Source organism: Dipodomys merriami, unplaced genomic scaffold, assembly GCF_024711535.1.
Source record: "Dipodomys merriami isolate MVZ:Mamm:240054 unplaced genomic scaffold, mDipMer1.0.p SCAF_5, whole genome shotgun sequence".
NCBI lineage: Eukaryota > Metazoa > Chordata > Mammalia > Rodentia > Heteromyidae > Dipodomys > Dipodomys merriami.
In genome coordinates this window covers 71,499,722-71,513,329 of record NW_027206068.1, presented here as the reverse complement: position 1 = coordinate 71,513,329, position 13,608 = coordinate 71,499,722, and the positions used below count along the sequence as shown (strand labels likewise).

Sequence of the window (13,608 nt, the reverse complement as noted above, 5' to 3'; positions counted from 1 at the left end):
GTCCTTGTTTGTTTGTTTGTTTGTTTTGTTTTTAATGTTTTTATGTTATTGTTACACTGGTCCTAAGGATTGAACTCCAGGCCTGGGCATTGTCTCTGGCTAGTTTGTTCAAGGCTGTAACTACCACTGAAGCCACAGTTCTACTTCTGGCTCTGTGAGGGGGTGGGGAGGACACGCATGCGTGCGCGCGCACACACACACACACACACACACACACACACACACACACACACACACACACACACACACACACACACACACACACACACACACACACACACAGGCACACTTAACTGAAGATAAGAGTTTCATGGACTTTCCTGCCCAGGCTGGCTTCAAACTGTGATCCTCAGATCTCATCCTTCTGAGTTGCTAGGATTACAGGCGAGCCACTGACACATAGCTGGGGTATATTTGTTTGTTTGTTTTGTTTTTGGTAGGATCTCACTATCACATAAATTTAGTGTCCTCCTGCCACCTGAGTGCTGAGATTCCAGATGTGGATGGACATGCCCAGTGTCATGCGTTAGGGATCTTTGTGGTAGAATTTCCTCTTAGCTTTTAGTCTAAAGAGGATACATAGCTTAAAGAAAAGTTGGCTGAACACAGCTCAATCCGATCCGGTTTGACCTAGCAAATGTTTCCAGTTGATCTCAAAACTATTGAAAAGAATAAATTGTGTAAAATGACAAAGTTAATTTATATTTCTGTACTCACTTCTGTTCATTTTATCCAGAGTCCATATGGGAACTCTTCTGAGTCTGACTTCTTATTACCTCTGTTGCCTTTATCCTGGCTTTGACCTTGATCCTTGACCTTTATCACCAGGACAGTTGTCCTTTGCTAGTAGCCTCTCATACATAAATGAAAGATAAGGAAAAAGTTGTTTTTATTGATTTGTTTGTTCTCGTGCCTATTAAGTATAATGTGGCCCACAATGTTCCACCATGTTGGACTTGTCTCCTTAAGAATTTCATGGGCTTAGGGCTGGGAAGGTGGCTCAGTGGTAGAGTGCTTGCCTTGCATGCATGAAGCCCTGGGTTCAAGTCCTCACTACCACAAAAACAGAAAAAGCCAGAAGTAACGCTGTGGCTCAAGTGATAGAGCTCTAGCCTTGAAGACAAAGAGGCTCAAGGACAGTGCCCAGGCTCTGAGTTCAAGCTCTAGGACTGGCAAAAAAAAATAATAATAAAAAGAAATTTCATGGGCTTAAAATCCTAGCCCTAACCTTTGCTATCGTAGAATCTTTGTAGGAACCTGTGCCTTGATGTTTGTGACCTAGACTTGTCTCTGCATTCTGAGGCTCCATCTCTTTCCACCAGTAAGACCCACAGAAGTAAGGTGTCCCTCCCTCCAGTTAGGGACCTACACCATTAGGTAAAGATTTAGCGCCCTGGAGACAGCATAGTACAAGTATAATTGTTCTCTTGGATTAGAGCATTAATTAAATAAATGGATTCAGATCCACTTCTCATGTTAACTGAAGGGTAGAGTATGTGTGTAGGAAGGGAAATGAATGTTCCCTTGGTCATATTTCATACACATTTCTCTGAATCAGGAAGCTATTCTTGCAGAAATATTGAGAAATCTGGGACAGTTTATCTCTCTACATTTGAATATTTTAAATGTGAGAAACTCCACTAGGTCATATAAATATTTTATATAAAATCAATAACAAATAATGACTTATAAAGCTAAATTAATTAAGTAAATGAGTCATTTAAAATATATACCAGGGAAGTGAATTAACATGATTACAATACCATAATAGACACCAACACCTGGGAACCTCTCCGTATTGAAGTGTGATTCTTAGAGCATTTCAGCCCTACCCAGGGGATTTTTTATTTCTAGAACTGTGAACTGGATAGTTGGAAAGTGTCTTCAAGCTGAATTCCACTTGGCACAGAGTACTCAATCCTCATGATTATTTATGTTCAGTACCTCTCTATGGAGAAAGCCAGGTGGTAATGGCTCACAACTGTAATCCTAGATACTCAGAAGGCTAAGATCTGAGGATCATGATTCAAAGCCAGCCTCAGCAGGGAAGTCTGACACTTTTATCTTCAGTTAACTGCCAGAAAACCAGGAATGGCTCTGTGGCTTGAAGTGTTGAGAGCAGTAGCTTTGAGCAAAACAGCTCACGGATTGCACCCAGGCCCTGAGTTCAAACCCCACAATTGACCAAAAAAAAAAATCTATTAGAGAGTTCTAAATTTGTATGAGAACAGAATAATATAAAGGTTTGGGGGCTGGGAAGGAGGCTCAGTGGTAGAGTGCTTGCCTTGCATGCATGAGGCCCTGGATTCGATTCCTCAGCACCACATAAGCAGAAAAAGCTGGAAGTGGCACTGTGGCTCAAGTGGTAGAGTGCTAGACTTGAGTTGAAGAGCTCAGGGACAGCACCCAGGCCCAGAGTTCAGGCCCCATGACTGTCAAAAAAATAAAAGTTTGTACATAGAGGGTAACATAAACAACAATTTGCCAGGATTTTTGAATTAGAAGTTATAACCAATAGACTTCTTTAATATTTATGTTGAACAGGACAAATGTAGACTGACTACTGCTGGATGTTTTGGTTGGGCACAGGGAGTTTATCTTAATCACAGTGTATTGAAGTATATTGAAGTACTATTGGTTCTAAAATTTCTCTTTAGTTTGAATGTTTTAGTTTTCTTTGAAAACCTTACAATCACAGTTTTAAATTTTAATAAATAAAATATGCCATCTAGTTGTCTTACATGGTAATATTTCTTTCAGCTTTTTGCCCGAATTCATCAATGGAGACTTTGATTCTATTAGACCTGAAGTCAGAGAATACTACACTCTTAAGGTAAACTGTAAAGTTCCATATTCAAGATTTGATCATCTGATTGCTCTTCCTCTGATTTTCCTCTAAACATCTTTCTGATTTTCATGATATATAAGTAGGGATTGAGAAGCTCATTGCTTGGTTTCTTTCATAGTTTGTTGTTGTTGTTGTTGTTATTGCTACACAGATGGTCATGTTCATTAAACATGGGGATTTAAAATATGACAAATGGTAGTTCAATCTTGAGGAACCTGTCACCATTACATAAGCATTAACAATGCCTTTACATGTGTGTGTGTATGTATGTATTACCTGAGCTCACAGATTAGACACAATTATAATATTCTGTTATTTTTTTATTTTTGCACCCTAATCACTGATATATTTCACAAACAATTATTGTGAGCTTATTTAATGAATATTCTTTATTTTACATAATCAGTTCCCAGTTAATACATAATTAAATTGCATCTATTTTTATATATCAATCCCTGCTAAACACAACTTTTGAAATGAATTTTTTTGTAAAAGTCATAGTTTTGTGGGCCTAGAATTGCAGAACCAAAGTTTTTCTTACAACATTTTTTCAAATATTCTTATTGTTCTGCTGTGAGTAAAACTACTCATTATGACTTGAGATTAATAACAGCCTGTGGTTTATTAAATTGTTCTTTTTGTCACTATTGTGCAAATCTTCCAGAAATCCTTGCCACTTAAGGACATACAAATGATCTAATTGGGGATGATATAATCATATAAGTATGAATCAAAGTAATTAATAATTCAATATTTCACTGGTTTTAAAAGACAGTGCAGAGTTTTTAAAGCAAAAATTATAGCATTAGTAATTCTCATAGCCATATACCACCATTGGTGTTATTCAAAGCTGGCACTGGCAATTTACACACATTCTTTTAAATGGAACAGCAGGCAATGTGCTCATAAAATTCAATTCTTTATATGTCTTGAGAGAGATAAGATAAATTCAAAGAGAGGAAACTGTGTGTAGGAGGAGGGAAGGAAAGAGAAGATAAAGAGATGAAGAAGAAAAGCACAGTTTTAGCGGAGAAGCCTTACGAGTGGCATGATTGTAAAGTGAGTGCTGGTGTGGAATGCATACGCTGGGCTGGCAGTGAGTGCAGATCTGTGCACCTTCCATCTGCCCACCAGCTGATCTTACTTCCTTTCTGCAGATGAAGACTGTTCCCAAGTCAGTGTTTGATATTCATGCTCAATTACTTCAACATTGGTGTGTTCTATTCAGTCCCCATTGCCTCGCTTCTCATTAATTCCAGGCTTCAACCTGGTGGAGCTGGAAAGCCTCAGCCTCTGCTTATGATGCACTGCTTTGCACATGCATAGATGTTAATCGTATTTTCAGGAGCACAGTAAACAGCAGGAGAGGCAGGGACAGGCAGACAGAAAAGCAAATGAAGATCTGGCCAATGTGACTGATCGCCTGCTCTCTCCAGGCCTGATTGCTGCCTTGCCAAAATTAAAAGCAGCAGTGTGGTCTTTCCTGTCCAGGATGGGGATGTGAGAGAGGACCAGTTCTCTTAAATTTCTGGATGCATTAAAAATGGGAGTCACAAGCAATGTGCAAATGGCTCCCACTATAATTCTAGCTACTCAGGAGGCTGAGATCTGAGGATGGCAGTATGAAGCCAGCCCTGACAGGAATGTCTCAGAGATTGTCATCATTTAACCAGCAAAAAGCCAGAAGGAGAGCTGTGGTACAAGTGGCAAAGCAACAGCCTTTATTGAAAAAGTTGAGTTATAGTGTCCAGGCCCTGAGATCTAAGCCCTAGTTTCAGCACCAAAAATAAATAAATAAATAACAAAATGAGGGTCAGGGATAAAAGGAAAATTTGAGCTAATATGATGTTCACTTATATTTCATGCTTTAAAAAAATCTTAACCTGCAAGTATTACAATGCAAATGTACTCATTACCTTACTCATGTAACTGTAACCCTTCTTTACAGTATCTTTACATTAATATATATTTATATATATAAAGATTTAGTTTAAAAGTAAGATTTAGCTGAATCTTTTGCTGATTGAGCTGTATGTTTGATGTAGTTGATGTAGTCAATCCTGAGTGTTGAACTCACTGCTTTTGAACTGTAGAACATGTTTTTAGAGGACATAGATATGACTGTTAATGTAGTTAATGTGCCCTAACAACACATGGTGAGTGTTTGATTGTACTTTTGATAATGATGATTACTACAAGTGAATGCAACATTACACATGATTCCTATGAGCCATTATCTCCTACCTCAACATTCCTTTAGGTTGTCTCCACTTTCCCATAAGCCCCTCTCCCAACCTGGTCTGGGCTTTCAGTGAAGGTGGAAAGTACTATGCAGTGTTGTACCTAGTGAAATGGAATCAGGTTACTTGAACAGAAAGGTGGGGTTGGGAAACACAGTGGGAAATGGTGGATGGGGTGACATTGGTCAAGATGTATTGTACTCATAAATGGATATGTTGAATTGAAACCCCTTTGTACAATTACTTAAATTAAAATCCTCAAAGATCAATAGAAATATGAAAGAAATAAAACAAATGATAAACGTTTGTTAAAATCACTAAGTAGATTGTGCACATAACATTTCATGGTTAAATGTTGCAAATGGTGTGCAAACTTTAATTAACTCTAAAATTTTGCTTTTCTTTCTGGCAGCTGTAAAATCACCAGGCTTTTCCTTTTGCCTATTTATCTTAGTCCTTCCCTGCCTGATTTCCTAATATTAATCCAGAATGAGAAATAGCTCTTATAAATGTTCCCCTTGATAATTTAATTTTGTTTTCATTTTTCTGGGTCATTCAAGCCTTCTTTGATTCAAGGCTGAAATAATCTATTTCAGTATTTGTGATTATTTCATCCATCATGGGTACATATATTTCAGTTTTCTTAGAAGTCTGGGGGAAGCTGTACTATCTCATTTAATTCATGATGGTTCCTCATTTCTGTGGTTTGTGCGTCTTCATAGGACATAAGAAAAAGAATTTTAAAGCTTGATTTCTCAGTGTTTAGGAAGTGAAGAAATTGTGGTATTTAATCAGTGGCTTAACAAGTTTTGTTTTCCCCACAAATGTATTTTAAGTAGTGATTAAAATATACTATACATATAATAATAAAATTATAGTATAATATAAAATATAATATAAAATAGGGTATGAACAAATCAGTATGTTGAGCCTACTGTTCTGATGAAGCACAGGGAGGTGTGGCCAACCACCTTGCAGGCCTCCGGGAGCTCTAGGGTCCCTGTCTCTGCTCTCTACAGGAAGAATTGGGTTTGAAACTTGAACATAGCTGTACTTAGTTACTAGGGCTTCAGCAGGTGGCAGGTTCAGCCTTTGTTCCTGTATAGGAAGTTTGTTTCCTTTCAATACTGTGAGAAGATTCAGGGTGGGGACCAAATTCATTCCCACTGGTGCCTCCACCACACTTCAGTTCTGGGACAGAAACAGGAAAGCTCCAAGTGTCAGGCCAGACCCCAAATTACCGAAAGCTGATAAAAGTTTTAAATTATGCAGAAGATATTTATAGGTTATTGGAATAAGGTGACATAGATCATCAAAGAACAGAGGTGGTTTGGTAATAGGAACTAGCAAGGGTACAGGAAATCATTATTTTGATATTGTGATCAACACAGGCTGTGTTCTAGAGTTCTTAAGTCAGGAATAGGAATCTAGGTTGAGCCTAAGATTTCACCTTCTCAGCCAGTCCTTCTACATTCTGGAAGAACATTTATTGGTGATGAAACACAAGAATTCTGCCCCAAAAGTCCTGGTTGAACTATAGGTACAACTGTAAAACTCCCTGAGAAGTCATGAGCTCCAGTTTAATGGCAATGGACACTAGCAGAAAGTCAGAGTTAATACTAAACACCGATTTTGTAGTACAGACATAAAATTATTCTAGGCCGTGAGCTAACTCTAAAACTATAAACTAGGAGAAGAGAGAAATCCCAGGCCCAACATTGTTTCTGCCTTTTATTGTTTCTTTCTGAAATGGGGGAAAGATAGTATTTAAGGCAAATTATAGGAAATATTTTTTATTTATTCATTTTATTGTAAAAGTTATGGACACTAAGGATTACAGTTACATAGGTCAGGTAATGAGCACATTTCTTTTAGACAGTATCATTTCTTCCCTCGTTTTCTCTGTTTTTTCCTTTTGACCTCCCTCCCCTACAAGGTATATAGCTCATTTTCAACATAGTGTCTAGTGGATATCACTGCTGCATTTGTTCACCCTTTGTCCCACCATTTCTTTTCTTTTCTTTTTTTTTTGTCTTTTCTTTTTTGGTACTGGGGATCGAACCGGATGTTGCACTTGCTAGGCAAGCGCTTTGCCACTGAGCTACCTCCCAGCCCAGTCCCACCATTTCTGTGCTCCCACTTACCCTCCCCAAAATAGATAAACTTATATATGAGACAAAAGATATGTTACTTATTAAAGACTACCTTTTATCAAACAAGTGTCTCCCCGTCCCTGTCCATCTATCTGTCCCTCCCTCCCTCTCTTCTTCCTCCTTCTCTTCTTCTTCTTCCTTGTCCTCCTCTTCCTCCACTTCTTGTCTTATCTTTGTCTTCTTCGTCTTCGTCTTCTACCTCTCCCCTTTCTACTTCTTCCCTTCTCCTCTTTCCTCTCACCCTCTCCTGTCCTCCCCTCCTCTTCCACAACTACCACAGCCGCCGCCACCTCCTTCTCCTCCTCCTCCTCCTTTTCTTCCCATCCCTGTCTCTGTCTCTCAACAAGGATTTAACCTATAGCCCAAGCAAACCTCATACTTGAGATCCTTCAACCTCAGCCTCTCCAGTGCTGTCATTTACAGGTATGCACCACCAAGCCTGGCTAATGTTTCTTCTTGCCATCTAACCCTAGCAAGGCTGTACTTGAATTTTAGAATGGTGTTCTCAATGGGCAAAGATAGAGTAACTGAACATCTTAAGCCAGTGCTGTCCATTAGAAATTAGAAATGCTATATAGATTATGCCATCAGCAAAGGGGATACCACTTATATCTCTGCCTGATGACTGATACACGTACAACTGAATTTAAGATATGTTTTAGGAAACAAAGTTGTAATATAAATATAACTTCTCAAAGTCATTAAAAACTGACTTTTTGTTAACATTTGAAAAGAATGTATGAATGAAAAGAATGCCTGAATGTTTTATAAATGGATTACTGGTGTTAAGGAGACAGTACATATGTTTTAGTTTTAATTTAAAGATGAAGACACAATTCTAACAACCTAGAGAGGGGTGGATGGAGAATAGAATTCTAGAAATAGGTAATAGTGAAATAACTAACTTAATAAATAACTAAATATCTAACTTAATTGATAGTATGCATTTTAGTGTGTACTTTTCTTAAGTAATAAAGTTACATTGCTTTCTTTAACTGTACAAGTTATTTGTGAATTGCTATTTTACATTTATGAAAGTCTTATTACTACATCTGAAAACAAATCCTGTTTTATAGTCTTGACTTCTTCAAATGCTGATAGCAATGATCAATGATATGTATATAGAAATACTGTAGAAACACTAAAGAGCTATATTAAGCTGATAATATTTTGTTTTGCTTTTTAAAACAAAGTGAAAAATATGTATTGTGCTTATGAGCCTTTTGAATCTATTGTCTCTTGTAGTACTTTTGAACAGTACTTCTATTCAGTTCATTTTCATAAGTATGTAATTTATGTATGTAATTGTAATTCATAATCACAGTCACTCAGAATATCCTTTTGAATTTGATAAAGCCTCCAGTTCGATTCTATTTAAATTTCATAGAATGTCTGCATTAAAAATATCTGCATTAATCTACTTAATCTCATGAATCTTATTATCTTCTCTCACCAGTGTCTCTTTTCCAGTTCTTCTCAGTCACATGCCCACTAATTTTAGATACGGTAAAATTAATTTAGATAAAAATGGCAAACTGGACTGTTACAAATTGTAAAGAGTTATTAACACACTTGACTATTATGGTGGATATAAGAAACTCCAAGAAGTATAAAGCCTAACTTTATCTTTCCATAGATCTCTTTTAATACATATAAACAAAATAATTCTGAGTAGAGTAAATCTTTGCTTATGCCTGAAAACTAATTGACATATGCTGAGATATAAAGCTGTCAGAGAGGGAACTGTACCCTGGCAGTTTCCACTGACAGCTGAATGGCAGGTCCTTCACTGGATATTCTTACGCTGGCTGTCTAACCTTTATTAGCATCTCACCACGCGAAAGAAGAGACTGCCAGGGAATATCACGTGCCGGTACCACTTGAATGTACCTTAATTCTTACGCCTCCCTCAATCATAGCCCTTTCAATTGACTTGAATGCCATCTGTATTTTCCAGAGCCCATTTTGTTTGAATTTATTTAACATACTTCAGGCATTTAGAAAGGAGGAGCCTCTGTCCTTTACACACGAGGAATCCCAAGCCAGGTGCACCTGCTCTCCACTGTGCCTGCCCCTCTTTCCTCAGACCTCAGTATTACCAGCTCTGTTCTCCAGGGCTCCTAAGCCTTGCACCCTCATTTGTCTGGCATCTGGTACCCACCCACCCATCCTCAGGTGCTGGGTTTTCCTTTCTTTGTACTTGTTTTCAGAGCTTGACATAAAGGATCTTCTCAAACTTTTCCTCTCATCCTTGTGTCCTAGGAACAAGTCATCTTCTGAAGCCACAAGTCCATGGCCATTCATCCTAGCGTCCTTGGCAGTTAGAAGTTTCTCGTGACAGTGCATCTGAGGCAGGATCAAATTCTTCTTTTACAATTAGCTCGAAAGGCTTTCCTTTCATGATGCTTCATATATGTATTTTTTTCTGTGATTAAGAGTTTTTGTGTGTGTGATAAAGCGTTTGTGACTTTTGACATTCCATTTGCCCTTTGGGGAACAATATCATTTGAAGCAAGTCTTCATTGAATAGAATTATATCCTAGTACTTCTAAAATGTATGCCAGCCAAGTATGTCTATCTACTACCTAATAATTCCTAGTGGTATTGGTTTCCAACGAGGCTAAAATGTTTTTTGATTCTTATAAGCTTGTTTCACAGTATAAGAAGTTTTCCAAGAAAGCTGTGTAGACTTTTGCTCTTTAAAATGTACAGAGAAAATAACCCATTCTGAAAATAATAAAAGGTATTTTTAGGTTACTGAAAATATATTGTATGATATATTAATAATGGTATATAATTATACATCTGTTCAAACTCGTACAGTGCATGACACCAAAAGTGAGTTCTGTTGTGAACTGTGGACTTTGAGTGATAGTGCAACGTCATTCTAGCTTCATCCATATAACAAATATACCATTTTGGTTGGGGGGGGTGTGGGGGTGTGTTCATATGAGAGGAGACTCTGGATGTTTGATGGCAAAACATATAAGGATTATTTCTTAATTTTGCCATGACCCTACTCTAAAAATACTCTAAAAAGAGATTGAATTGCTCAACTTAAGTTGATCATACACACCTAAAAAAAGTAAACTCAACCAATTTTAAGTGCCTCCAAGATCTCAGTTTTATATATACTTTCATTCATAAGTTCATCCATCTTTAGATTTGTTAGAGTTGCTAATATCTGTGTCTCACAGGTAAATGTAAGCACAAGGAGGTTGAGTATTTTGCCCCAGGTTTTACAACCAGAACAGGTAGAAGTGGGATTCTTTCCCAGAATCGAAGTGACTTCTAACCACATTATTTGTACAATTTAGGCATAGTGAACCACTGATAGTATTTATAGAAAATTGTATGCCTATGGAAGGCACTCTTGATCATTGGAGGCTCCAGAGGTCTGCTGAAGTGTACAGTCTTACAAGCAGATCCTTGTGAGGGTAGCAGACTCGAAGCCTGCTGTTTGAATTGGTTCTGCATCCTGTTCCACCCAGAATTCTGACTTTGCTTTTAGGAAAGAGACCAGCATTTAAAGTCTCATGGTGTTCTGAAGAAAGACACTTGACTTCCCTTAAGAGACAGGTGACTTTCTTGTAGAAATGCTACTATTTTATCCAGTGTTTTTATATTAGCTTACAGTTTGGGACATCAAAGGCTATTCTAGATCTGGGCATTTTTTTTTACATTTGGTTCAAAAGCAGATTCACAATAGGGTTAAATGGGATTGAGATATGCACACAAATACACATACATAGTTATGCATGTATACGTATATATTATATCATATATAATGTTTGTTATATATACATATATAAGATATACGTGTGCATTATCTAGAAAACCAGAGATTATGTAAGGTAACATTCTTATCATTCTTTTCAAGGAATCATTATTTATAGACTGATTCATTTGGTGATTTGAAAGCAAAAACAAAAAAAGACAGTCCTTTTTATCTTGAAGAGTATAACTGTTTGTAGAAAGCTGGTGATTAAAATTTAGTGAACAACCTAGCATTTTATATAAAAAAATAAAGTGGATGCTGGTTATTTTGTGATTATATTTCTGCAGGAACAAAGATGTTTTTCCCTTTGACAAGACATATACTTATTACCTTACTTGCATAACTGTAACCCCTCTTTACATCACCTTGACAATAAAAAAAGATGATTCTCCTGCCTAAATCAAGGCACATAGATCATTGAAATTCTAGTTGGCTTTATCTGTTGCTCTTGGGAAATTTGAGCTCAGTTTGTGCTAATTTTAGATCTGTAACTTTGATTCTCAAGAATATATGTCATTTTGCTCTGTGTCTCCTGTGCCCTTAATCTACCAAGACATTTCTGATTACACAGCTCCAGTCCGTTCGGTTTAATGAACAATTTTGGAACCTCATTATTAAAAGCTGAATATATTTGGTTTTGCCAAGACTCTTAAAAATTCTACATACCCTTTACCCCCTCCCATGTATTTTTAAGCTTCTGCCTTCATATTCAAGAAGAAAGGTAACCACAGCAAGGAATAAGGAAAAATAAAGTGCATAGGGGCTAAAACTTTCAAACTCAGTAATATTATTATCACTGATTTTTTAAAAAATTTATATTAGTATTCTAATACAACAGGCTAAGAAATTATATTTCATATTAATGAGCCACTTTGACATCTTCTTTCTTATTTTCTTCACCCTGCTTGTTGATAATTCGTTCCATTTCTGTCAAACATTTCTTTAGCCGTGAGGTCCCTACCTGGCTGAATTGCGTTCATTCCTCACCCTGCTTCCACTCCAAGGTCTTCATTACTCTTTGTCTCCTCTCTGCTGGAAGTCATCTTTCCCTAATGAAACTGATGACTCATGGAAACCAGGTAAATCAACTGTACTAACTCACAGTAAGCCATTCCTAGTGACTTGTCCTTCCTATGGTTATCTTAAAAAAAGAAACCAAAACTCCATGATTACATACATTTTTACAGCTTTCTCAGAAATCATTCTGGAGAGAGGGGTGTGTTAATATAATCTAATTATTTTCATAGTAATTTTGTTTCTAGAATTAATTTGTAGAATTTTTTAGAATTTCTAAAATTAGAAAAAATGGAAATAAACATTTGACAGACATTCTCTTTATCATAATAGTCTACTTCGTAGCATGAAAGAAATATCATGAGCCGAGGAGCTCCAGTGGTGCAATCGGTTAGCGCGCGGTACTTATAAGAAATATCATGAGCCGAGCAATAGAAACAACCTTTGTCTATTAACTGATGAATCAATGAAGAAAATTTCACACATAAAATGGAATATCATTCAGCTGCGCCCCCTCCCCCCAAAAAAGAATTCTGTCATATGTGACAATATCTCTAATAGAACTAGAAGTCTAACTAGAACTATTAAGTTAAGTGATATAGGACAGGCACAGAAAGGCAAGTTATTAGATAATGTAGTTGCTCTTATAAAAATTGAGAGTAGACTAGTGGCTACCCAAGGCTGGGGAGAGGTGAAGAGAGGAGAGAAAGGGAAGAGTTTGTCAATGGGTACTGAATTGCAGTTAGAAGCAAGTTCTGGTGTGCTATAACACCATCATCATCATAGATAACAGCATTAGATTGTGCATTTATACAAGCTAGATCGAAGGAGTTTGAAAGCTTTTACCATGACAGATATGTTTAACATTATTTAAGCATTACACAGTATATACTTAAATTAAAGCATCACATGTCAACATGTCACTTCCATTAATATGTATAAGCTTTATGTTTCTGTATATTAGATAAAGTCAAGTTAGCTAAAATGTATGATGATAAATACAGCCTGGTAGTGAGTTAGGGAGACAAAGGCAGGGGAAGATGATAGGTAAGGCCTGTTGTCACATGACCATAGGCATTGCTCAGCCTCCCTCTGCGTGAAAGCCGCATGGAGCCATGGGTCAGTGTCTGTGCCTGTGGATACTGAGGCAGTTCAATGAAGCAGAAATGAAGTCTAACCATAGGAATACTTTTCTACTTAATCCTTCCAAAAATACCAACTTCAAATGAGCTTGGCTAAATATCAAGCACAGTTGAATATCAAGCACGGTGATTTGAGTGTGGAATTCGATCACTTCGTTTTTTCAACTTATTTCATCTTTTAGAATTTCCATCTACTTATCAAGATGGATAATTCCATGACTTAACTAGTGGTAATTAGACATACCTTATGAAGCAATCATGGAAATTCCAAAGCATAATTGATATAGCAACTAGTATCTCATATTATATGATCCAAAGGTTAATTTGTATTATTGTTCATTTAGTGTATGAAAGCAGTTAATTATCAATATAGCATGGTTATAAATTGGATACCTTTGAGATTAAGTGATTGTTTAGAGTAGTAAGCTTGTAT

At 36.9% G+C, this 13,608-nt stretch overlaps 1 protein-coding gene across 7 annotated transcripts in view; it reads left to right on the top strand.

Moving 5' to 3' along the window:
* Tpk1 (thiamin pyrophosphokinase 1) overlaps positions 1-13,608 on the top strand; it is a 237,047-nt gene that overhangs the window by 103,067 nt on the left and 120,372 nt on the right. For 5 of the 7 annotated variants that reach the window (XM_069996963.1, XM_069996966.1, XM_069996960.1 and 2 more), the window contains one exon: positions 2,761-2,833. In XM_069996963.1, the coding sequence (XP_069853064.1) occupies positions 2,761-2,833 (73 nt within the window). Of the gene's footprint in view, positions 1-2,760; positions 2,834-11,965; positions 12,099-13,608 lie in introns of all 7 variants that reach the window. The other 2 variants (XM_069996964.1, XM_069996965.1) reach the window with 1 other exon arrangement.